This window comes from Lampris incognitus, chromosome 1 (genome assembly GCF_029633865.1).
Source record: "Lampris incognitus isolate fLamInc1 chromosome 1, fLamInc1.hap2, whole genome shotgun sequence".
Classification (NCBI taxonomy): domain Eukaryota; kingdom Metazoa; phylum Chordata; class Actinopteri; order Lampriformes; family Lampridae; genus Lampris; species Lampris incognitus.
In genome coordinates, this window is record NC_079211.1 from 60,172,577 (window position 1) to 60,200,531 (window position 27,955).

The 27,955-nt window shown below is 44.1% G+C and overlaps 1 protein-coding gene across 2 annotated transcripts in view; it reads right to left on the reverse strand.

Annotated features, from left to right (window-relative positions):
• Positions 1–27,955, reverse strand: part of ccdc142 (coiled-coil domain containing 142) — a 161,945-nt gene that overhangs the window by 27,901 nt on the left and 106,089 nt on the right. Inside the window, exons 2-4 of one of the 2 annotated variants that reach the window (XM_056292084.1) lie at positions 11,375–11,661; positions 6,810–6,896; positions 4,206–4,394 (exon numbers count right to left, since the gene is read on the reverse strand). In XM_056292084.1, coding sequence (XP_056148059.1) covers positions 4,206–4,394; positions 6,810–6,896; positions 11,375–11,661 — 563 coding nt within the window. The remainder of the gene's footprint in view (positions 1–4,205; positions 4,395–6,809; positions 6,897–11,374; positions 11,662–27,955) is intronic. The other variant, XM_056292093.1, reaches the window with a different exon arrangement.

A 27,955-nucleotide genomic window follows, 5' to 3' on the forward strand; every position in this document is an offset into this window, starting at 1 on the left:
CAAGAGTACACAGCCTAACTGGACTCTGGGTAGTTTAAATAGGATGCTGATACAGGCCAAAGAGTACACAGTCTAACTGGACTCTGGGTAGTTTAAATAGGATGCTGATACAGTCCCAACAGTACACAGCCTAACTGGACTCTGGGTAGTTTAAATAGGATGCTGATACAGGCCCAAGAGTACACAGTCTAACTGGACTCTGGGTAGTTTAAATAGGATGCTGATACAGGCCCAAGAGTACACAGTCTAACTGGACTCTGGGTAGTTTAAATAGGATGCTGATACAGGCCCAAGAGTTCACAGCCTAACTGGACTCTCGGTAGTTTAAATAGGATGCTGATACAGGCCCAACAGTACACAGTCTAACTGGACTCTGGGTAGTTTAAATAGGATGCTGATACAGGCCCAAGAGTTCACAGCCTAACTGGACTCTGGGTATTTATACTGAACAAAACTATAAACGCAACACTTTTGTTTTTGCTCCAATTTTTCATGAGCTGAAATCAAAGATCTAAGACTTTTTCTATGTACACAAAAGGCCTATTTCTCTCACATGTTGTTCACAAATGTGTTTAAATCTGTGTTAGTGAGCCCTTTTCCTTCGCCGAGATAATCATCCAGCTGACAGGTGTGGCATATCAAGATGCTGATTAGAAAGCAGGATCATTGCTCAGGTGTGTCTTAAGGCACAGACACACAGGACACGTCACGTCATGTCGCCATCAACATTACGTCAACGTTACTTTTGACCTGCCTCACAGCGCACGTCGCGTCACGTCATGTTCAGCCCACGCGCAGCTGACAAAGGGCTGTAAAAACAGCATCTGCGTGCGGCAGAGACATGGGTAGAGCGCGAGAGGACGGAAAACAGTATCCGTGCGGGGCCAAAGGCACGAAAAGGTAGGTAAAAACAGCACGAGCGCGCGGCAGAGAAAGCGAAATGACCAACGGCACTAACGGCAAACGGCAGAGAGTGAGAGGATCTTCAAGATGCGTAATTTTGAAACAGTAGTCCGTAAACAGCAGAACCAATATCATTATATCAACTTTATTTCTAATTATTACAATGTACTAGGCTGGTTGACGGATCCGTCAGCCATCGAGAATTCAAACTGTGTAATTCTTGACGTTGAACGGAGCCATGGGACGTGACGGAACGTGGCTAGTGTGACACCTCTCATTGCTTCCAATTAATAAGTTACTTGGCGTTCGACGGTGGGCGTGACATGACGTGTCCTGTGTGTCTGAGCCCTTAGGCTGCACACAATAAAAGGCCACTCTAAAATGTGCAGTTTTATGTTGAAAAGAGACATTTATTAGGCACTGAACTATGGATTTCACAGATATCCGGGGGTCAGAAAACCAGTCAGTATCTGGTGTGGCTACCATTTGCCTCACGCAGTGCAACTCATCTCCTTGCATAGAGCTGGTCAGGTTGTTGATTGTGGAATGTTGGTCCACTCCTCTTCAGTGGCTGTGTGAAGTTGCTGGATGTTGGCAGGAACTGGAACACGCTGTCGTATACGCTGATCCAGAGCACCAAACATGCTCAACGGGTGATGTGTCCGGTGAGTACGCGGGCCATGCAAGAACTGGGCTGTTTTCAGCTTCCAGGAATTGTGTACAGATACTTGCAACATGGGGCCGTGCACCATCATCCTGCAACATGAGGTGGTGGTGGTGGAGGAATGGCACCACAGTGGGCTTCAGGATCTGGTCACGGTATCTCCGTGCATTCAAAATGCCATCAATAAAATGCAGCTGTGTTCGTTGTCCGTAGCATATGCCTGCCCGTACCATAACCCCACTGCCACCATGGGCCACTCTTTTCACAACGCTGACATCAGCAAGCCGCTCACCCACGATGCCATCTTGCCCGGTACAGTGAAAACCGGGATTCATCCATGAAGAGAGCACTTCGCCAAAGTGACAGACACCACTGAAGGTCAGAATTTGCCCACTCAAGTCACTTACGATGATGAACTGCAGTCAGGACAAGACCCCGGTGAGGACGACGAGCATGCAGATGAGCTTCCCTGAGACGGTTTCTGACAGTTTGTGCAGAAGTTCTTTGGTTACGCAAACCAATTATTGCATCAGCCGTCTGGGTGGCTGGTCCCAGACAATCTTGCAGGTGAAGATGCCGGATGTGGAGGTCCTGGGCTGGCATGGTTACACATGGTCTGCGGTTGTTAGGCCGGTTGGATGTACTGCCAAATTCTCGGAAATGACTTTGGAGACGGCTTATGGTAGAGAAATGAACATTCAATTCACGGGCAGCAGCTCTGGTGGACATTCCTGTAGTCAACATGCCAATTGCACGTTCCCTCAAAACTTGCAACATCTGTGGCATCGTGCTGTGTGATAAAATTGCACATTTTAGAGCGGCCTTTTATTGTGACCAGCCTAAGGCACATCTGTGCAGTAATCCTGCTGTTTAATCAGCATCTTGATATGCCACACCTGTCAGGTGGATGATTATCTCGGCAATGGAGAAGTGCTCACTAACACAGATTTAAACACATTTGTGAACAACATTTGAGAGAAATAGGCCTTTTGTGTACATAGAAAAAGTTTTAGATCTTTGATTTCAACTCATGAAAAATTGGAGCAACAACAAAAGTGTTCGTGTTTATAGTTTTGTTCAAAATAGGATGTAAATAGGATGCTAATCATGGAATGCTAACAAAGGGTTGCAGTTTAATTTAAGTTTTAGAGCACCAAAATAACAATGCCTGAAACGGAGAGAAGTAAAAGCCAAACAACATCCAGAGGAAGCATTTGGGACACCACACACTGGGCCATCTGGTCCACAGCGGCCCCTAAACTACCAAAACATTTAGAAATCCAACCAAACACAAATAAAGACTTGAAACAAGGACTGTTGTTCTTCCCATCTTCCTCTCTATATTAACCTAAATTCATCCCTACATTAACTGTATTACCTGTATGTACTGCCCCTTTTCCACTACATGGTACTGGCTCGACTCGGAGTGTCGTTTTCTATTACCGCAATAATACCCCCTCTGTGTAGTTGGTCTGCATTGATTTTGGTACCCGCTCCGTTTTTTTGGAACCTCGATGAAGGTGGTACCAGCAAAGTGGTAACAGTTACCAAAATGCCGGTACTTTCCAGTAATGGAAAACGAAAAAGTCGAGCTGAACCGGTACCATGTAGTAGAAAAGGGGCATATGCATGTTTGAACTGTAGCTGCTTTCCAAACCCCCCACAAATATCAAGCCTTTAACTTGAGCAAGTGATTGAACACTAACTGATGAAGTTTATAGTGGTATTTATCTGGTACCTTTGTAGTAAAAACTGAATAAACAAGTTAAAGAACAGCTACTTATCTGTATGGTGCTCATAGGGGTGCACACTGAGTGTGTGTGCCTCAGACAGTACATCACTGCATATGTGAGCACCACTGAGCTGGTTTATCAGGGCAACTTCATCAAGGCTTCTGGGTGTTCATATAAAAATGATACCCACAATGTTTTCATCATCTTGGGTCGCAAAATGAAAATGAAAAGACTACGTTCCCTAAATTCAGTGTTTGAAATGTTGTAGAAACACATGTGTATGGCATTTCACCTGGCACTATGCAGCATGTTTATTGCATTTCACCTGGCGCTGTGAAGCATGTGTATGGCCTTTCCCCTGGCACTGCGCAGCATGTGTATGGCATTTCACCTGGCGCTGTGCAGCATGTGTATGGCATTTCACCTGGCGCTGTGTAGCATGTGTATGGCATGTCACCTGGCGCTGTGCAACGTGTATGGCATTTCACCTGGCACTGTGCAACATGTGTATGGCATTTCACCTTGCACTGTGCAACATGTGCATTTCACCTGGCGTTGTGCAGCATGTGTATTGCATTTCACCTGGTGCTGTGCAACATGTGTATTGCATTTCACCTGGCACTGTGCAATATGTGTATGTCATTTCACCTGGCGTTGTGCAGCATGTGTATGGCATTTCACTTGGCGCTGTACAACGTGTATGGCATTTCACCTGGCGCTGTGCAGCATGAATATGACATTTCACCTGGCACTGTGCAACATGTGTATGCCATTTCACCTGGCACTGTGCAACATGTGTATGGCATTTCACCTGGCGCTGTGCAGCATGTGTATGGCATTTCACCTTGCACAGTGCAACATGTGCATTTCACCTGGCGTTGTGCAGCATGTGTATTGCATTTCACCTGGCGCTGTGCAGTATGCTGAGTGGTGACAGTGCAGGGAAGACAGAAGAGGAGGGGGGAGCTGGAGGAACCTCTCCATTGTTGCCGTCATCACTGGGCTTCCATCACCAAATGATGAAGCACTGCTATCTGGCTGTGAGCCCAACAGACACTTATCTTTGAGACCCCAGCCCAAAGCCATGCACAACACTAAATTAAGACAAAGAAAGATGAAAGAGAGAAAGAGGAAGAGGATGAAAAGTCACAAAGAACATGGGACTCACAGCCAGCACTTCATGATGTTTAAATCTAATGTTTTGTGATTTTAGGGAATAGATCTTCAAGCAATCTGTTTCAGTGGTGTCAGTATTAAATTGTTATAACACCAGTAGCAAGAGTAAAAATTTAACTTGTTTTGAGGTCCGCGGTGGTGTAGCGGTCTAAGCATCAGCTTTGTGTCAATGCAGTTGCCCACTGGGGACCGGGGTTTGCGCCCCGGTCTCATCAGATCAGACTATGGCCGGATTCGATGAAGCAGCAATAATTGGCAACGCTGTCTTCGGGAGGGGGGCGGAGACAGCTTGTGTTTGTCACATGAATGCGTCTCTGTGTGTGTCAGAAAAAGCAGTGGTTCGGCCTGCATTCGCCTTGTCATGAAAGTGGCGAGGCGTCTCCTTTGAGACTGCCGGCCAGAGAGATGCAGTTGGTGAACGCATACAGTACAAGGGTGGATGTCTGAACTAGAATAGGGAATGATTGGCCACTAAATTGGGAGAAATCAGAAATAAATTTGGTAACACTTTAGTATGGGGAATGTAGTCACCATTAATTAGGTGCTTATTAGCATGCAAATTAGCAACATATTGGCTCTTAATTGGTCATTATTACGTACTCATTAATGCCTTATTCTGCATGGCCTTATTATACAACCAGTAAGCCATTAACTATGAGTTTTCCCTCTATAACCTCAGAATTATTGCTTATTAGTAGTACCATCTCAATATGCTTTGCTTAGTATGGACTTTATAAGGTGGTAGTACCACAAGAAGAGTTATTCTCCCTTACTAACACTTAATGAATATGGTCTGTTCTTACATAACAAAACCAAACTACAAGTGTTAATAGTGTTAAATTACTGTAAATTAAGTTTTTGTTACTTAGAATATGTTCCCCATACTAAAGTGACATCTTGATCATTACTAATTCACTAGTAATTAAGTTTTTTATGTTCCCCATACTAAAGTGTTACCATAAATTTATATATAAAAAAATTAATTTGTTTTGTTGTTCACTAAACTATTGTAGTGGAAATCTTTTCACAAGATGCCCTGTTATTCAAACGCTGATGCTTTTACACATGTAACAGAAACAAGTCATGCGTGTGCCTACTAGGGGTGGGATGATTCACAAATCTCACGGTTCAATCCATCTCACGAGTCAGGACTCACAGGAGTCAGTACGATACAGTGGATCCTTGGTGAGCAAGAGACAGAACACCAATGCAGTTCTCTATTTTCATTTATTTTAAGAATTAGGCCCAACATTTTGGCATTATCAAGACACGCATTCAAACATAATGCCAGTGCAAAAGTTCTAACAACATTTTGTGCCATCTTTTCTTGTTGTGTAACACAAATGCTTTACTTTAAAACGTTAAACTTTAAAAACTACTAGAACGACCAAGATGGTCATAATGACCATTCTGGATTTTCAAAGTTTAACAACGTTGTGAAAATAAAAGCTAGACCTGCTGCTCCCTGAATGCTCCTAAAACTGCATATATTTGCATTAAAATGAGTTTTAGATCAATTGCACAAAAGTTATAAGATCTACCTAAAACGACCATGAACCGTCAAAATGACCACTCGTACTTCGCACATCATCGTGCGCATCATGTCACTATTTATGACGTGTGTTGTTCACGTCATTTCCTTCACAACATTCAGTTCTTTTTTTACATTTCACGTTTTACAGGCCTTGTTACGTTTGTCAGATTAGCAATATGTGTTTTCCGTTTTGCTTTTCGGGTATTATTCCAACATGTCTAGTTACGGCCACCGTTTCAGACATGCCATGATGACCACTAAGACGTTGCAGTATTTACAGGCGCTGGATCGTGGCCATTTTAAATTGTTTGGAAAATAGTATTGTAAAAATCACAGATGTGTAGACTCGCTAGCCCATTGGTTAACGGGTCGGACCCTTTAGTCGACTGGTTAACGTAGTCGCCCGTGGTGTGGGAGACCCGAGTTTGCCTCCCGGCTGCGGCGGATTCCTGGCTGCCCCCTGAATTCGCTACAGTATTAAAGTTGTTAAAATGTTAATTTTGGTGTCAATCATTTGCTAACAGACATACTAACACATGTAATGCATTAATATCTCAACTGGGTATTTATCCTGACACAATATGGAGTTTAAACACCGGTGGTCATTTTGACTGCCCATGGTTGTTTTAGGTAGGAGTGAAATTCCGGTCGTTCCAGTGTTAATAACACACGATCTGGCGAAATGGGGAGCATCTCGACCCATGAAGACCGTATCGAACGATTCAGAAATTTGATCCAGTATCGCACCACCCCTGGTGCCAACTATGTATGAGTGTGTGAGCATAGCGTTTCAACTAACCATGGTCCCAATGTGCATGCGCTGTGCTGACTGACAGAAGCAGCCTGAAGTCCTCCAGCATGGCACTGCACTCTTTTAGAACCAAACCTACAACACAGAAACCCCATTAGAAACATGCACACTTGTAAATATTGCTGTAAAGCAGACACTATATAGAATGCATACACAGGCATGTATGAATAAAGCACACACACCATTTATACTGGCGGCCACATGGAAAGGAGGTCACAGCGGATGGCATATTTTACTCATTTTCAAGGACACAATCTTGACTAATAGGAGGAAAAAAAACTTCCCAGCCTATCATAACTGTTTACACTAGTCTTCTTTTTACAGTTATAAAATACAGTTATAAAAACTGAGAATTAGAATCAAAGTTTTTCATCACACAAATGCAACATGTGCACAAGGAATTTGATGTGGATAACTTGTAGCAGCCACCAAGAGAAGAAACATCTACATTCCAAAACAGGGGGGGAGGGAGGAAGGGTGAGGGATAGAAAAAAAGTTAAACCTATGAAAAAATGCAAACAAATCAGCACTCAGTGGCTCCCAATTGTAACTTTATTAAATAGAGTGACATTTCAAGCAAACACTTGAAATCTGAGGAAGTCTGAGGAAGAGTGTTTGCTCCAAACATGGTTAGAAAAGTGGGTACACATATATGAAGCTATGTTTCCATGAGGTTCAGGGTACATTGCACCTCACCTGTATTCAACTGCTCTATGTAACACATTCATGACCTTTTTTAATGCCAAAATTGAAAATATTCACCAGCAATTGACCTCTTCGAACAATACTACATACAGTTTACATTATTCACCTTTCTATGTTCCCCTCTTTTCTTCACTGTCTAGTTTTAATCTCCAAACTGTTGCTGAAATATCTGGTCTCATTCGTAAATCCAAATCATCTTCCTGCCAGTTAGACCCCCTTCCTACTCATTTAGTAAAGCCTGTCTACTGTCTCTGTCTTGTTTAATAACTGCTATTATACATTCCTCCCTTACTTCTGGTCTTGTTCCCTCATCTCTCAAAACAGCTGCAATAATGCCAATAATCAAGAAACCTGATGTAGACCCCAACAATTTGAATAATGTTGGAAACATTACAATTTCTCTCTAAAATACTGCAAAGAACAATTGCAGCTCAGGTACACGCTCACTTGACTGACAACAATTTGAACAATTTCAGTCTGGTTTTTGCTCCTTTCATAATACAGAGACAGACAGCCTTGGTGAAACCACCAATCTGTTGATGGCTGCTGACTCTTGGGCTGTGAACCATACTCATCCTTCTTTATCCGAGTGTAGCCTTTGATACCATCTCACATATCATCCTCCTACAGAGACAGATTAGCTTCCATTGGAATCATTGGCATCTCTCTTGCCTGGTTTAGAACATATCTCTCTGGCCACACTCAGGTTATCCAACTCAACAAAATTTGAGCTCACAGTCCTCTCCTGTTACTACTGGTGTTCCCCAAGGCTCTGCTTTGGGTCCCCTCCTATTTATTATTTACGTTTTACCTCTTGGCCACATTTTCAGGAAATCTGGCATTCAATTTCACTGCGACATGGATGACACCCAGCTCTATCTATCCACCAAGCCTCCATTCTTCTGCCCACTTCCCTTTCCGACTGCTTACTAGAAAGTAAATCCTGGTTCTCATAAAACGTCCTCAAACTTAATAGTGATGAAACTGAGGTTCTCCTCGTAGATACTAAATGTACTCTGGCTAAACTTGATAGTTTTTCTGACTTTTGACAATTCTATAGTTCCTCCTTCCCTTAAAGTTAAAAGTCTGGGTGTCATCTTGGACAGCACATTATCTTTTGAAACACATATCAACAATGTTACTCGGTCTGCATACTTCCACTTACGCAATATTAGTCGTCTTTGCCCATTGTTTACATCTAACAGCACCGCCATTCTCATTCACACCAAGATTACATCCCGTATTGACTACTGCAATTCTATCCTGTTTGGCTTGGCAGGGTTCCCCAATTCATTTTCCCCAAGAGCCAAATAATGTTATGCATGCAAAGCCAAGGGCCAAAATGTCTGGGTTTTTTTCCCCCCATTGCGTCAGCAAAAGTTCTTTTATGTGCTGATGTTGTTTCTACTATTAGGATTATTATTATCATTATTATTTTTTATTATTATTATTATCATTATCATTAGTAGTAGCCGTAGTAGTAATAACTTGGGCTTGGGATTCTCAAAGCCTGTGTTGAGAGTCACACAAGAAAAAACCCCAAAAGAAAACAAGCACCCTTGAAACAAAATAAGTCCAAAACTAACCGTTTACTTATGGACAAAAATAAATGGATGTTCATTCACCAACCAGTGAGAGAAGGGAGAGCGACAGGGTGAGGCAATCCTTCTGATGTCGAGCGTGTACTCTGTTGTGGCAAGCCAGAGGCACTGGCCAAGATGTGCATTGGAAAGTGTTTCTTTACTGGTTCTTTTCTTTTTTTGGGGGGGGGGGATTTTTCCCTCCCTTTTCTTCAAATTGTACTTGGCCAATTACCCCACTCTTCCAAGCCGTCCCGGTCGCTGCTCCATCCCCTCTGCCAAGCTGGGGAGGGCTGCAGACTACCATATGCCTCCTCCGATACACGTAGAGTCACCAGCTGCTTCTTTTCTCCTGACAGTGAGGAGTTTCACCAGGGGGACATAGCATGTGGGAGGATCATGCCATTCCCCCCAGTTCCCCCTCCCCCCTGAACAGGCACCCCGACCAACCAGAGGAGGCGCTAGTGCAGCAACCAGGACACATACCCACATCCAGCTTCCCACCCGCGAACATAGCCAATTGTTTCTGTAGGGATGCCCAACCAAGCTGGAGGTAACAGAGGATTTGAACTGGCCATCCCTGTGTTGGCAGGCAACAGAATAGACCACCATCACTCATTGGCTCCCTCTTAGATACCATATCAGGTTTAAGATTCTGCTGCTCACTTTTACGGCCCTTAATAACTCAGCACCTTTGTATCTTTCCAAAACTCCTTCATATCCACCCACCCTCCCATACTCTCAGATCCTCTTCTACCATCCAACTCACTACACCATCTGCCCGCTTGACTACCACGGGGCCTAGAGCCTTCAGTCATTCTGCCCCCCAACTGTGGAACTCTCTCCCACAAGACATTTGTAATACTGACTCTCCTTCCACCTTCAAATCCCATCTCAAAACGCACCTTTTCAAACTGGCATATTCAGTCTGATCCCGACTTTAATGGTTACACCCATGTTGAGTTTTGCATAGATGATGATTTTATACCTATCTGTTGTATTAACTTATTATTGTATACCCTGCTTTGTTTGATTTTATGATGTCTGATACTGAGCTGCTTGTTTTTAACTGTGTTTTTGCAAGGTGTCCTTGAGTGCTCTAAAAGGCACCCATAATTAAAATGCATTATTATTATTACATTTAGCTCCATGAAAGCATGTACCAGGAATGATCCAGGGACTAGTGATACAAGTTACTAACAATCTCTCAACCGGATTGCAAGGAATCAAATTCACTTCAAATCCTGTATCAGGAAAAACAAACTTATGGAGACGTATGGATGGATACCTTGTCAGTAGGTGACTGGTTATGGTTAAAGTGAATTAATGAACAGTGTTAGATATTTGGGACAAATACACGCTCCAGATTTGTTCTTAATTGTCAATGTATTATGTGGTAGAGTAAGATACTAGCTCCCCCCCATTGGACTGGTAACTTGTAACTGGTACTACATCCAGCGGTGGTACTAAATTCGCACAGGTTCCAATACAAAACTGCTTTGCTCATGATTTAAACACTTTCTGAACACTGCAACCCTGCATGGTAAGTCACTGCAGCACACTATGGCATGGGCTGGTAGCTGAGAAGCGAGAAGCATCTTATGTAGGCGATAAAACAAAGGTTGCCACATTAAGAAGTGTCCTTGTTAGTGGAGGGAAAGCTGGCTCACTGCCTCCTACAGCCACGTTATGACTGTCTCTTCAAGACTGGCCCTTCCTTAGGAATTTAACGTAGGTATGTATAATCCGAATCATGACCTGACTGGTTAGGCTAAGAATAAGGCAGTAGATTACATGGTATGTATTACTGGGCCGTCCATGTTTGAAGTGATGGCATGTTCTCCTGTATATTACCAGGCACCTGACAAGTTCTGGTACCTCATCTGGCCATTCACTGCCCAAACTGAAGAGTTACAAATCTGCTAAAAAAGGAAGAAAGTCAGTTCTAGACTTGTGGAAAACGTTACGGCAAAAAGACAATTGAAGGGCTTTGTGACACATGGAGAACCACTCAGTATTGGGTTTTCTTTCTGCCATGCCCGCACTACTATGTGGGGTTTACTTTTATCAGAATACTGTGGATCGTGTAAATGGGTAGTCAAAATTGCATAATGTGACTTTCATGTTCGTGTTAAACAAGTTATTGTTATGTATAGTTGTGACACTTGTTGTCCTGCCCAATGGTAATTTAATACCACAAGTTAGTTGACTGCAAAAACTATAACCACATTTAGCAAACAATATTTCACCAAACTCTTGTTTTCATACCTGTTTTGCTGGCCTGACTAAGTATGTGTAAGAGTTGAAACCTCTTGCAGTTGTTCCACAGGTTGATGCTTCCCACAGCACCACTTGCTGGTGGAAAGTGGAGGTGCAACCAGAATGACTGGCTGCACTTGGGCCACAGCATGGCTCGGTACTGTGCAAACAGATCTGCACACACCGACGTCTGGCTCAGGTCCAGCCACTGAACTGAACATGGCCGACCAAACAACTCTTGCTCCTGTGGCGCCTCCTCTTCTACCCTCACTTTCTCCTCTTCTGGCTTTCCCTCGCTAGAGAACATAAAGACAGTAATCACAGTAATGCTCCCTTTAAGATCACCAACAACAAAAACATGAGAAACTTACTTACAACATAGACAACATTGTTACTTTCATTAGTTGATTTTAGTGGGGTTAGAAACAAGGCAGAGAAACGGACAAAACTGGGCGTCCCCGTAGTGTAGCAGTCCATTCCATTGCCTACCCACATGGGGATCGCCAGTTCGAATCCCCATATTATCTCCGACTTGGTCGAGCATCCCTACAGACACAATTGGCCATCTCTGCGGGTGGGAAGCCGGATGTGGGTATGTGTCCTGGTCACTGCACTAGTACCTCCTCTGGTCGGTTGGGGCACTTTTTCGGGGGGGGGGGGGGACTGAGGGGAATAGCGTGATCCTCCCACGCGCTACGTCCCTCTGGTGAAACTCCTCACTGTCAGGTGAAAAGAAGCATCTGGCGACTCCACATGTATCGGAGGAGGCATGTGGCTGTCTGCAGCCCTCGCTGGATCAACAGAGGGGGTGGAGCAGCGATCGGGACGGCTCGGAAGAGTGGGGTAATTGGCCAAGTACAATTGGGGTCAAAAGGGGGGGGGTTTAAAAACTAAAACTAAAACCAAAAAACTAAAAACGAAACAAGTCACAGAAACCAACAAATCTGAACAATCCCCCCACGCTCTGCCCACATTATATACATCCTTCATCACCGGCATCTCGTCTTATGTTTGTCTCCCTATGTATTGTTGGGTGGCTGTGTTGTTGTTTAATTTGTGTGACTATGTTAAAGTATCAATGAGTTTGAGAAAGGTGCTATACAAATGGAATAAAAAATAAATAAAAATAATCAGAAATGATGTAGTTTCTGGAGTTCATGTAGTTTCTGTAGTTAGTGTAATTTCTGTAGTAGTTTCTGTAGTTCATGTAGTTACTGTAGTTCATGTAGTTTCTGTAGTAGTTTCTGTAGTTCATGTAGTTTCTGTAGTAGTTTCTGTAGTTCATGTAGTTTCTTTAGTAGTTTCTGTAGTTCATGTAGTTTCTTTAGTAGTTTCTGTACTTCATGTAGTTTCTGGGTTCAGTATGGTAACAACAGCATGAGGGGCATCTTTATTAAAAGTTGTTTGGTAACTACTGTTAATGAATCAGTAAAAGTATTCATGTTTAGTCACAGTTTTAGTTTTACTTGATGACCACACCAGGCTTCTGAGAGAAGGTCATGTGCATTATGTTGTCCTGCCCAACAACCGCTTTCACAACACATGGGTGTGATTTCTTCTTTAATTATTTATTTTTGGCCTTTTCCACCTCCATCTGACAGTGACGGCCGAGAGAGAGACAGGAACGGCAGGGGACAACAAGTAGCTAAGGACCTGGGCCGGACCCAAACCCAGGCCGCTGTGGCAAGGACCCAGCCCCACACGGCACGTGCTCCACCAGGAGAGCCACCGGGGCGCCCCATCAGTGTGATTTCTACACTAGTAAGACTATTCCATGTCAGGGCGTTCTCTTTCAACAAAACATTGCTTTGTATGAACTTCCAACGGCTGAGTTAGCTGTTACCATGATGTTCTACATGATGTCCTACACGCTGACATATCTCATAGTCAGACCAGGTAAAACTGACATATCTCCCAGTCAGACCAGCTAGAACTGACATATAACACAGTCAGACCAGCTAAAACTGACATATCACACAGTCAGACCAGCTAGAACTGACATATCTCACAGTCAGACCAGCTAGAACTGACATATCACACAGTCAGACCAGCTAGAACTGACATATCTCACAGTCAGACCAGCTAGAACTGCCATATCTCACAGTCAGACCAGCTAGAACTGCCATATAACACAGTCAGACCAGCTAGAACTGCCATATCTCACAGTCAGACCAGCTAGAACTGCCATATCTCACAGTCAGACCAGCTAGAACTGACATATCTCACAGTCAGACCAGCTAGAACTGACATATCTCACAGTCAGACCAGCTAGAACTGACATATCTCACAGTCAGACCAGCTAGAACTGACATATCACACAGTCAGACCAGCTAGAACTGACATATCTCACAGTCAGACTAGCTAGAACTGACATATCTCAGTCAGACCAGCTAGAACTGACATATAACACAGTCAGACCAGCTAGAACTGATATATAACACAGTCAGACCAGCTAGAACTGACATATCACACAGTCAGACCAGCTAGAACTGACATATCACACAGTCAGACCAGCTAGAACTGACATATCTCACAGTCAGACCAGCTAGAACTGACATATCTCACAGTCAGACCAGCTAGAACTGATATATAACACAGTCAGACCAGCTAGAACTGATATATAACACAGTCAGACCAGCTAGAACTGACATATCACACAGTCAGACAGGGCTCGAGAGTGCGACCAACATTTTTAAGAGTGCGACTGAAAAAAATGATAGGTGGCACTGGTGCACCCGATGCTGCTCGGGTGAACACTGAAATCTCTTTTGCAAACACAGCATCTCTCTGTGTTCTCCTGATGGTATCGTGGTCTAAACCAATAAGAGACAGAGCTCGGGCGGGTCCTTGCCTCTGATTGGCTGTGGTCCTTTTCACTGTTCTAAGTAGTGTCAGTTCAAAAAATGCGAGCGACCTGAGCAGGCTGAGCGCCAGAGACCTTGAACGGGAAAATAATAGCCTATAGGTCTACGCGACAAAACGGGTGAAAATGAAGAGAGGTAGAGCCATTGAAAGTTTTTTCATTAAAAAAACGAAACCTACTCCTTCAACCAGCCCTACTGTCACTCCATCCATCTCATCTACCGAGAGTAGGCCTACATCCAGCCAAGACACGGAGCCCTCGGTGACGGTCCCTGGGAGAATGCCAAGCCCCGGTCCTGCCGTGATAACATCAGACTCGGAACCAGAGGAGACAACCGAGTCTGAGATAGAGCCCGGCCCCGAGAGTCAAATCAAAAAGCCCAAAATATATTCTTTCAGGCGTGACTGGTTAAAACAATTTCCCTGGCTGAGGTACGACAAAGAACGGAGCGCAATGCACTGTGTTTCCTGTCGGGAGGGTGGTCAGAGTATGGCCGGTAATAGTGCATTCGTCAGAGAGTCGACAACGTTTCGGATGGAGACATTAAAAAAGCACAACTTGTCCAAAAAGCATACTACATGCCGTGACAAGTGTGTCAATACAGCGGCCCCTCGCCCAGCTGCAGTTCAGTGTCAGGCTGTATTGATCAGGTCCTAAGAGGAATCAGAAATGATCATGAAATTCAATGTCGCATACAACATTGCCAAGGAGGGAATGCCGTTCACAACATATAAGTCAGAGATCATTCATCTAATGAAGAAAACCGGCTTAAATGTCAACCCAACCTACAGCAATGACAAGGCATGCGCGCAATTTATTGGTGTAATAGCCGACACACTGAAAAATAAGACAGCTGCGGACGCTGGAAACGCCACGTATACGTCATTTATGATTGACGGCGACACAGACGTCTCTACAAAGGAATCTACAGCCGCCTTTTGCGGAAAGGGAGGCCGGTCAACATATTAATTGGACATGTCGAGGTGGAGCACGGACATGCACAAGGTAAGTTTGAAGGCCCAGAGCCACATCACAGCATGAGACATAACGAAATAGAAATCTTAAGACAATTGTATAGTATTCCTAAATATTATGAAAAATGTACAGACATAAGTAGGCTAAGATCACATAAAGTTTTCCATTTGCAATCTATAGGCTAGTGACCGGTATGATCTTTTTATTCTTTAGGAATATATGCTGCCACAAAGCAAGTATTTGCTGCGCTTGGGCATCAGTGTGCAGATTGGCTGGGGAAAACGGTTGCTCTGGGTGCTGATGGTGCTGCAGTTAACCTAGGCCACAAGGGGGGCGTCATAGCCCTTTTACAAAGAGATGCTGGAGATTTCATTGTGCCCTTTCACTGTATGCCTCACAGGTAGGCCTAATTATATATAGGCTTTTGTGCATGTTCTCATATCAATGTATCTATTGATATCTATTTGTTAATTGTGATGTATCTTTACAGATTAGAATTGGCTATGTTGTCAGTTCAGAGGGACAGTGCTATGATTGGTCAAGTATATGATCTGCTACATTTGGTGTGGAAGACCTACCATTTTAGTCCAAAATCAATGAGGGAGCTGAAGGCCATTGCAGCAGACCTGGGAGTGGATGCCCTAGTCCCCGGAGGGGTTAAAGGAACACGATGGCTTCCACATGTCTCAAGGGCCCTGGAGACATTCCTCAGACCTGGACAGAATGGCCATGGCCAGTTCACTGCCGTCTACTGTCATATGTACCATTTGGCAGGGTCCTCTGCCAATGCAGATATTGCAGGCCGAGCCAGAAAGGTCAGTGGATTTCCACTGGAAATGTACTAAATTAGTGCCGTTTTAACGTCAGTCATTTTCCCTGCCCAGAAGGTTGTTTATTCATGTTGAAGACTATATGAATATACAGTATGCTCTGTATGATACAGGTAAAGAAATCAATGGAAGATGGCACTTTTTTGGCTTTTTGTCACTTTCTGGCTGATGTTTTTGCTGGAATAACCAAGTTTAGTCTCCTACTTCAGAAAAATGAGACCATCCTACCACAGGTAAGGGAGATGAAATGGGATTTAATTTTTGATTATGTTTGTTATTAGCTTCAGCTGTATTTATTAAAGTGCTTGATATGTCTATACAGGCTGTTTGTGCTCTTGAAAACCTGCTGGTGACCACAGAGGTGATGGCTACAAGACCTAAGCCTGGGGGCAGACTGTCACAGTTCATGGCTGACCTTAGGCTGCAGAGGGGGCAGCAGGAGGATATGCCACTCTACAAATTCCAGGTACATTTGTGGGTTTGTTTCTTATATAAGAATATATGCATATATATATATATATATATATATATATATATATATATATATATATATATATATATATATATATATATATATATATATATTTAAAATATCTAACTCACAATTTGTGTTTATGCTTTATGTCCCACACAGACAGTTACACTCAGTGGGGAAGCCTCTAAGCTGGCAGGGGATGGTGGTGCTGCTATCACTAAATTACAAAGAGCAATGGAGGCAACAATCAAATCTACAGTAAAACACTTGAAAGCAAGATTCTGTAGCCTCCTAGGCAAGTGTACTCCCTTGTCTTATGAACACATTGATAGATTAGAAATGTATGTTAATCATTTTTAATAAAATGTATTTATCCTTCCAATAGGAGAGGATGCTACCCAATCTGCCACAAGCAAGGCTGTCAAATGCTTCAATATCTTTAACCATGATAGCTGGCCAGAAGACCAAGAGGAGTTAGTGGACCATGGTGCTGATGACCTTGAATTCCTCTTGGATCACTTCTCCCCTGTCCTCACAAGGTAGCATAATGGACCATTACCCAAGGGTATGTAGTAGTGCTGATAGCAATCATGTTAATTTAAACACTGATTGGCTGTTTATTCCATATCAATTTCAGAAATGGTGTTAACACTGAATTGGTGAAAGAGGAGTTTGTGGGCCTGAAGCTGTTGATTGCCAGGATGTTCAAGGACAAGACCTACCTCAGCCTTTGGGAGCTAATGTTAACTAGAGAGCCATACTGTTCAGAGTACAAGGTTTTACTCTTTTTCTTTTTAATAACATTTTGATATCAGTATGTTAACTTTGACATCAAAAACAACTTTAACAGCTTGTACAGCCCTTATGAGAATGTGTTTGAATGTGTTTTGTATATTTTTCAGAATATACTGAACCTCGTCCACATTCTGCTCATCATCCCAGTGTCATCTGCTGTGTGTGAGAGGATTCTCTTCACAGAAGAGAATCAAATCAGATGTTAGAGCATCACTCCACACAGACACAGTGGAAGACCTGATACGAATCAGTTTAGAGGGGCACAGTTTGGAGGATTTTGAGGCTAGGGAGAGTGTGGCTAGTTGGTTTAGCAAAGGCCAAAGGGCTAGAAGGCCAAATTACAGGTGTTGGCCAGACCAGCTTAAATTGACATATAACACAGTCAGACCAGCTAGAACTGACGTATCTCACAGTCAGACCAGCTAGAACTGACATATTTCACAGTCAGACCAGCTAGAACTGAAATATCTCACAGTCAGACCAGCTAGATCTGACATATCTCACAGTCAGACCAGCTAGATCTGACATATCTCACAGTCAGACCAGCTAGATCTGACATACCTCACAGTCAGACCAGCTAGATCTGACATACCTCACAGTCAGACCAGCTAGATCTGACATATCTCACAGTCAGACCAGCTAGATCTGACATATCTCACAGCCAGACCAGCTAGAACTGACATATCACACAGTCAGACCAGCTAAAACTGACATATCTCACAGGCAGACCAGCTGGAACTGAGTCAGACCAGCTAGAACTGACATATCACATAGTCACACCAGCTAGAACTGACATATCTCACAGTCAGACCAGCAAGAACTGACAAATCACACAGTCAGACCAGCTAGAACTGACATATCACACAGTCAGAGCAGATAGAACTGACCCATCACACAGTCAGACCAGCTAGAACTGACCCATCACACAGTCAGACCAGCTAGAACTGACATATCACACAGTCAGACCAGCTAGAACTGACACATCTCACAGTCACACCAGCTAAAACTGACTTATCACACAGTCAGACCAGCTAGAACTGACATAACACAGTCAGACCAGCTAGAACTGACATATCACAGAGTCAGACCAGCTAGAACTGGGATATTACAGAGTCACACCAGCTAGAACTGACATATCTCACAGTCAGACTAGCTGGAACTGAGTCAGACCAGCTAGAACTGACATATAACACAGTCAGACCAGCTAGAACTGACATATTTCACAGTCAGACCAGCTAGAACTGAAATATCTCACAGTCAGACCAGCTAGATCTGACATATCTCACAGTCAGACCAGCTAGATCTGACATATCTCACAGTCAGACCAGCTAGATCTGACATACCTCACAGTCAGACCAGCTAGATCTGACATACCTCACAGTCAGACCAGCTAGATCTGACATATCTCACAGTCAGACCAGCTAGATCTGACATATCTCACAGCCAGACCAGCTAGAACTGACATATCACACAGTCAGACCAGCTAAAACTGACATATCTCACAGGCAGACCAGCTGGAACTGAGTCAGACCAGCTAGAACTGACATATCACATAGTCACACCAGCTAGAACTGACATATCTCACAGTCAGACCAGCAAGAACTGACAAATCACACAGTCAGACCAGCTAGAACTGACATATCACACAGTCAGAGTAGATAGAACTGACCCATCACACAGTCAGACCAGCTAGAACTGACCCATCACACAGTCAGACCAGCTAGAACTGACATATCACACAGTCAGACCAGCTAGAACTGACACATCTCACAGTCACACCAGCTAAAACTGACCTATCACACAGTCAGACCAGCTAGAACTGACATAACACAGTCAGACCAGCTAGAACTGACATATCACAGAGTCAGACCAGCTAGAACTGGGATATTACAGAGTCACACCAGCTAGAACTGACATATCTCACAGTCAGACTAGCTGGAACTGAGTCAGACCAGCTAGAACTGACATATAACACAGTCAGACCAGCTAGAACTGACAAATCACACAGTCAGACCAGCTAGAACTGACACATCTCACAGTCACACCAGCTAGAACTGACACATCTCACAGTCACACCAGCTAGAACTGACATATCTCACAGGCACATCAGCTAGAACTGACATATAACACAGTCAGACCAGTTAGAGCTGACATATCTCACAGTCAGACCAGCTAAAACTGACATATCATACAGTCAGACCTGCTAGAACTGACATATCTCACAGTCAGACCAGCTAAAACTGACATATAACACAGTCAGACCTGCTAGAACTGACATATCTCACAGTCACACCAGCTAGAACTGACATATCTCACAGTCAGACCGGCAAGAACTGACATATCTCACAGTCAGACCGGCAAGAACTGACATATTTCACAGTCAGACCAGCTAGAACTGACATATCATACAGTCAGACCAGCTAGAACTGACATATCTCAGAGTCAGACAAGCTAGAACTGACATATCATACAGTCAGACCAGCTAGAACTGAGATATCATACAGTCAGACCAGCTAGAACTGAGATATCTCACAGCCAGACCAGCTAGAACCGACATATCTCACAGGCAGACCAGCTGGAACTGAGTCAGACCAGCTAGAACTGACATATCACATAGTCACACCAGCTAGAACTGACAAATCACACAGTCAGACCAGCTAGAGCTGACATATCTCACAGTCAGACCAGCTAGAACTGACATATCACACAGTCAGACCAGCTAGAACTGACATATCACACAGTCAGACCAGCAAGAACTGACAACTCACACAGTCAGACCAGCAAGAACTGATAAATCACACAGTCAGACCAGCTAGAACTGACATATCACACAGTCAGAGTAGATAGAACTGACCCATCACACAGTCAGACCAGCTAGAACTGACATATCACACAGTCAGACCAGCTAGAACTGACATATCACACAGTCAGACCAGCTAGAACTGACATATCTCACAGTCACACCAGCTAAAACTGACATATCACACAGTCAGACCAGCTAGAACTGACATAACACAGTCAGACCAGCTAGAACTGACATATCACATAGTCAGACCTGCTAGAACTGACGTATCCCACAGTCAGATCAGCTAGAACTTAGATATTACAGAGTCAGACCAGCTAGAACTGGGATATTACAGAGTCAGACCAGCTAGAACTGACATATCTCACAGTCAGACTAGCTGGAACTGAGTCAGACCAGCTAGAACTGACATATAACACAGTCAGACCAGCTAGAACTGACAAATCACACAGTCAGACCAGCTAGAACTGACACATCTCACAGTCACACCAGCTATAACTGACATATCTCACAGTCACACCAGCTAGAACTGACATATCTCACAGGCACACCAGCTGGAACTGAGTCAGACCAGCTAGAACTGACAAATCACACAGTCAGACCAGCTAGAACTGGAATATCTCCCAGTCAGACCAGCAGGAACTGACAAATCACACAGTCAGACCAGCTAGAACTGACATATCACACAGTCACACCAGCTAAAACTGACTTATCACACAGTCAGACCAGCTAGAACTGACATAACACAGTCAGACCAGCTAGAACTGACACATCTCACAGTCAAATCAGCTAGAACTGACATATAACACAGTCAGACCAGTTAGAGCTGACATATCTCACAGTCAGACCAGCTAAAACTGACATATCATACAGTCAGACCTGCTAGAACTGACATATCTCACAGTCAGACCAGCTAAAACTGACATATAACACAGTCAGACCAGCTAGAACTGACATATCTCACAGTCAGACCTGCTAGAACTGACATATCTCACAGTCACACCAGCTAGAACTGACATATCTCACAGTCAGACCAGCTAGAGCTGACATATCTCACAGTCAGACCAGCTAGAACTGACATATCTCTCAGTCAGACCAGCTAGAACTGACATATCATACAGTCAGACCAGCTAGAACTGACATATCATACAGTCAGACCAGCTAGAACTGACACATCTCACAGTCAGACCAGCTAGAACTGACATATCTCACAGTCAGACCACCTAGAACTGACATATCATACAGTCAGACCAGCTAGAACTGAGATATCATACAGTCAGACCAGCTAGAACTGACAAATCACACAGTCAGACCAGCTAGAACTGACACATCTCACAGTCACACCAGCTAGAACTGACACATCTCACAGTCACACCAGCTAGAACTGACATATCTCACAGTCACACCAGCTAGAACTGACATATCTCACAGGCACACCAGCTGGAACTGAGTCAGACCAGCTAGAACTGACATATCTCACAGTCAGACCAGCAAGAACTGACAAATCACACAGTCAGACCAGCTAGAACTGGAATATCTCCCTGTCTGACCAGCAAGAACTGGCATATCACACAGTCAGACCAGCTAGAACTGACCCATCACACAGTCAGACCAGCTAGAACTGATATAGCACACAGTCAGACCAGCTAGAGCTGACATATCTCACAGTCAGACCAGCTAGAGCTGACATATCTCACAGTCAGACCAGCTAGATCTGACATATCTCACAGTCAGACCAGCTAGATCTGACATATCTCACAGTCAGACCAGCTAGATCTGACATACCTCACAGTCAGACCAGCTAGATCTGACATATCTCACAGTCAGACCAGCTAGATCTGACATATCTCACAGCCAGACAAGCTAGATCTGACATATCACACAGTCAGACCAGCTAGAACTGACATATCTCACAGGCAGACCAGCTGGAACTGAGTCAAACCAGCTAGAACTGACATATCACATAGTCACACCAGCTAGAACTGACATATCTCACAGTCAGACCAGCAAGAACTGACAAATCACACAGTCAGACCAGCAAGAACTGACAAATCACACAGTCAGACCAGCTAGAACTGACATATCACACAGTCAGAGTAGATAGAACTGACCCATCACACAGTCAGACCAGCTAGAACTGACCCATCACACAGTCAGACCAGCTAGAACTGACATATCACACAGTCAGACCAGCTAGAACTGACACATCTCACAGTCACACCAGCTAAAACTGACATATCACACAGTCAGACCAGCTAGAACTGACATAACACAGTCAGACCAGCTAGAACTGACATATCACATAGTCAGACCTGCTAGAACTGACATATCCCACAGTCAGATCAGCTAGAACTTAGATATCACAGAGTCAGACCAGCTAGAACTGGGATATTACAGAGTCACACCAGCTAGAACTGACATATCTCACAGTCAGACTAGCTGGAACTGAGTCAGACCAGCTAGAACTGACATATAACACAGTCAGACCAGCTAGAACTGAAAAATCACACAGTCAGACCAGCTAGAACTGACACATCTCACAGTCACACCAGCTAGAACTGACATATCTCACAGTCACACCAGCTAGAACTGACATATAACACAGTCAGACCAGTTAGACCTGACATATCTCACAGTCAGACCAGCTAAAACTGACATATCATACAGTCAGACCTGCTAAAACTGACATATCTCACAGTCAGACCAGCTAAAACTGACATATAACACAGTCAGACCTGCTAGAACTGACATATCTCACAGTCACACCAGCTAGAACTGACATATCTCACAGTCAGACCGGCAAGAACTGACATATCTCACAGTCAGACCGGCAAGAACTGACATATTTCACAGTCAGACCAGCTAGAACTGACATATCATAGAGTCAGACCAGCTAGAACTGACATATCTCACAGTCAGACCAGCTAGAACTGACATATCATACAGTCAGACCAGCTAGAACTGAGATATCATACAGTCAGAGCAGCTAGAACTGAGATATCTCACAGCCAGACCAGCTAGAACTGACATATCACACAGTCAGACCAGCTAGAACGGACATATCTCACAGGCAGACCAGCTGGAACTGAGTCAGACCAGCTAGAACTGACATATCACATAGTCACACCAGCTAGAACTGACAAATCACACAGTCAGACCAGCTAGAGCTGACATATCTCACAGTCAGACCAGCTAGAACTGACATATCACACAGTCAGACCAGCTAGAACTGACATATCACACAGTCAGACCAGCAAGAACTGACAACTCACACAGTCAGACCAGCAAGAACTGACCCATCACACAGTCAGACCAGCTAGAACTGACATATCACACAGTCAGAGTAGATAAAACTGACCCATCACACAGTCAGACAAGCTAGAACTGACATATCACACAGTCAGACCAGCTAGAACTGACATATCACACAGTCAGACCAGCTAGAACTGACACATCTCACAGTCACACCAGCTAAAACTGACATATCACACAGTCAGACCAGCAAGAACTGACATAACACAGTCAGACCAGCTAGAACTGACATATCACATAGTCAGACCTGCTAGAACTGACGTATCCCACAGTCAGATCAGCTAGAACTTAGATATTACAGAGTCAGACCAGCTAGAACTGGGATATTACAGAGTCAGACCAGCTAGAACTGACATATCTCACAGTCAGACTAGCTGGAACTGAGTCAGAACAGCTAGAACTGACATATAACACAGTCAGACCAGCTAGAACTGACACATCTCACAGTCATACCAGCTAAAACTGACATATCTCACAGGCACACCAGCTGGAACTGAGTCAGACCAGCTAGAACTGACAAATCACACAGTCAGACCAGCTAGAACTGACAAATCACATAGTCAGACCAGCTAGAACTGACATATCACACAGTCAGACCAGCTAGAACTGACCCATCACACAGTCAGACCAGCTAGAACTGACATAGCACACAGACCAGCTAGAACTGACACATCTCACAGTCAAATCAGCTAGAACTGACATATAACACAGTCAGACCAGTTAGAGCTGACATATCTCACAGTCAGACCAGCTAGAACTGACCCATCACACAGTCAGACCAGCTAGAACTGACATAGCACACAGACCAGCTAGAACTGACACATCTCACAGTCAAATCAGCTAGAACTGACATATAACACAGTCAGACCAGTTAGAGCTGACATATCTCACAGTCAGACCAGCTAGAGCTGACATATCTCACAGTCAGACCAGCTAGAACTGACATATCTCTCAGTCAGACCAGCTAGAACTGACATATCATACAGTCAGACCAGCTAGAACTGACATATCATACAGTAAGACCAGCTAGAACTGACACATCTCACAGTCAGACCAGCTAGAACTGACATATCTCACAGTCAGACCACCTAGAACTGACATATCATACAGTCAGACCAGCTAGAACTGAGATATCATACAGTCAGACCAGCTAGAACTGACAAATCACACAGTCAGACCAGCTAGAACTGACATATCTCACAGTCACACCAGCTAGAACTGACACATCTCACAGTCACACCAGCTAGAACTGACATATCTCACAGTCACACCAGCTGGAACTGACATATCTCACAGGCACACCAGCTGGAACTGAGTCAGACCAGCTAGAACTGACATATCTCACAGTCAGACCAGCAAGAACTGACAAATCACACAGTCAGACCAGCTAGAACTGGAATATCTCCCAGTCAGACCAGCAAGAACTGACATATCACACAGTCAGACCAGCTAGAACTGACATACCTCACAGTCAGACCAGCTAGATCCCACATATCTCACAGTCAGACCAGCTAGATCCCACATATCTCACAGTCAGACCAGCTAGATCTGACATACCTCACAGTCAGACCAGCTAGATCTGACATATCTCACAGTCAGACCAGCTAGATCTGACATATCTCACAGCCAGACAAGCTAAAACTGACATATCACACAGTCAGACCAGCTAGAACTGACATATCTCACAGGCAGACCAGCTGGAACTGAGTCAGACCAGCTAGAACTGACATATCACATAGTCACACCAGCTAGAACTAACATATCTCACAGTCAGACCAGCAAGAACTGACAAATCACACAGTCAGACCAGCAAGAACTGACAAATCACACAGTCAGACCAGCTAGAACTGACATATCACACAGTCAGAGTAGATAGAACTGACCCATCACACAGTCAGACCAGCTAGAACTGACCCATCACACAGTCAGACCAGCTAGAACTGACATATCACACAGTCAGACCAGCTAGAACTGACACATCTCACAGTCACACCAGCTAAAACTGACATATCATACAGTCAGACCAGCTAGAACTGACATAACACAGTCAGACCAGCTAGAACTGACATATCACATAGTCAGACCTGCTAGAACTGACATATCCCACAGTCAGATCAGCTAGAACTTAGATATCACAGAGTCAGACCAGCTAGAACTGGGATATTACAGAGTCACACCAGCTAGAACTGACATATCTCACAGTCAGACTAGCTGGAACTGAGTCAGACCAGCTAGAACTGACATATAACACAGTCAGACCAGCTAGAACTGACAAATCACACAGTCAGACCAGCTAGAACTGACACATCTCACAGTCACACCAGCTAGAACTGACATATCTCACAGTCACACCAGCTAGAACTGACATATAACACAGTCAGACCAGTTAGACCTGACATATCTCACAGTCAGACCAGCTACAACTTACATATCATACAGTCAGACCTGCTAAAACTGACATATCTCACAGTCAGACCAGCTAAAACTGACATATAACACAGTCAGACCTGCTAGAACTGACATATCTCACAGTCACATCAGCTAGAACTGACATATCTCACAGTCAGACCGGCAAGAACTGACATATCTCACAGTCAGACCGGCAAGAACTGACATATCTCACAGTCAGACCGGCAAGAACTGACATATTTCACAGTCAGACCAGCTAGAACTGACATATCATAGAGTCAGACCAGCTAGAACTGACATATCTCACAGTCAGACCAGCTAGAACTGACATATCATACAGTCAGACCAGCTAGAACTGAGATATCATACAGTCAGACCAGCTAGAACTGAGATATCTCACAGCCAGACCAGCTAGAACTGACATATCACACAGTCAGACCAGCTAGAACCGACATATCTCACAGGCAGACCAGCTGGAACTGAGTCAGACCAGCTAGAACTGACATATCACATAGTCACACCAGCTAGAACTGACAAATCACACAGTCAGACCAGCTAGAGCTGACATATCTCACAGTCAGACCAGCTAGAACTGACATATCACACAGTCAGACCAGCTAGAACTGACATATCACACAGTCAGACCAGCAAGAACTGACAACTCACACAGTCAGACCAGCTAGAACTGACATATCACACAGTCAGAGTAGATAAAACTGACCCATCACACAGTCAGACAAGCTAGAACTGACATATCACACAGTCAGACCAGCTAGAACTGACATATCACACAGTCAGACCAGCTAGAACTGACACATCTCACAGTCACACCAGCTAAAACTGACATATCACACAGTCAGACCAGCAAGAACTGACATAACACAGTCAGACCAGCTAGAACTGACATATCACATAGTCAGACCTGCTAGAACTGACGTATCCCACAGTCAGATCAGCTAGAACTTAGATATTACAGAGTCAGACCAGCTAGAACTGGGATATTACAGAGTCAGACCAGCTAGAACTGACATATCTCACAGTCAGACTAGCTGGAACTGAGTCAGAACAGCTAGAACTGACATATAACACAGTCAGACCAGCTAGAACTGACACATCTCACAGTCATACCAGCTAGAACTGACATATCTCACAGGCACACCAGCTGGAACTGAGTCAGACCAGCTAGAACTGACAAATCACACAGTCAGACCAGCTAGAACTGACATATCACACAGTCAGACCAGCTAGAACTGACCCATCACACAGTCAGACCAGCTAGAACTGACATAGCACACAGACCAGCTAGAACTGACACATCTCACAGTCAGACCAGCTAGAACTGACATATAACACAGTCAGACCAGTTAGAGCTGACATATCTCACAGTCAGACCAGCTAAAACTGACATATCATACAGTCAGACCTGCTAGAACTGACATATCTCACAGTCAGACCAGCTAAAACTGACATATAACACAGTCAGACCAGCTAGAACTGACATATCTCACAGTCAGACCAGCTAGAACTGACATATCACACAGTCAGACCAGCTAGAACTGACATATCACACAGTCAGACCAGCTAGAACTGACACATCTCACAGTCACACCAGCTAAAACTGACATATCACAGTCAGACCAGCAAGAACTGACATAACACAGTCAGACCAGCTAGAACTGACATATCACATAGTCAGACCTGCTAGAACTGACGTATCCCACAGTCAGATAAGCTAGAACTTAGATATTACAGAGTCAGACCAGCTAGAACTGGGATATTACAGAGTCAGACCAGCTAGAACTGACATATCTCACGGTCAGACTAGCTGGAACTGAGTGAGAACAGCTAGAACTGACATATAACACAGTTAGACCAGCTAGAACTGACACATCTCACAGTCTTACCAGCTAGAACTGACATATCTCACAGGCACACCAGCTGGAACTGAGTCAGACCAGCTAGAACTGACATATCTCACAGTCAGACCAGCAAGAACTGACAAATCACACAGTCAGACCAGCTAGAACTGGAATATCTCCCAGTCAGACCAGCAAGAACTGGAATATCTCCCAGTCAGACCAGCTAGAACTGACCCATCACACAGTCAGACCAGCTAGAACTGATATAG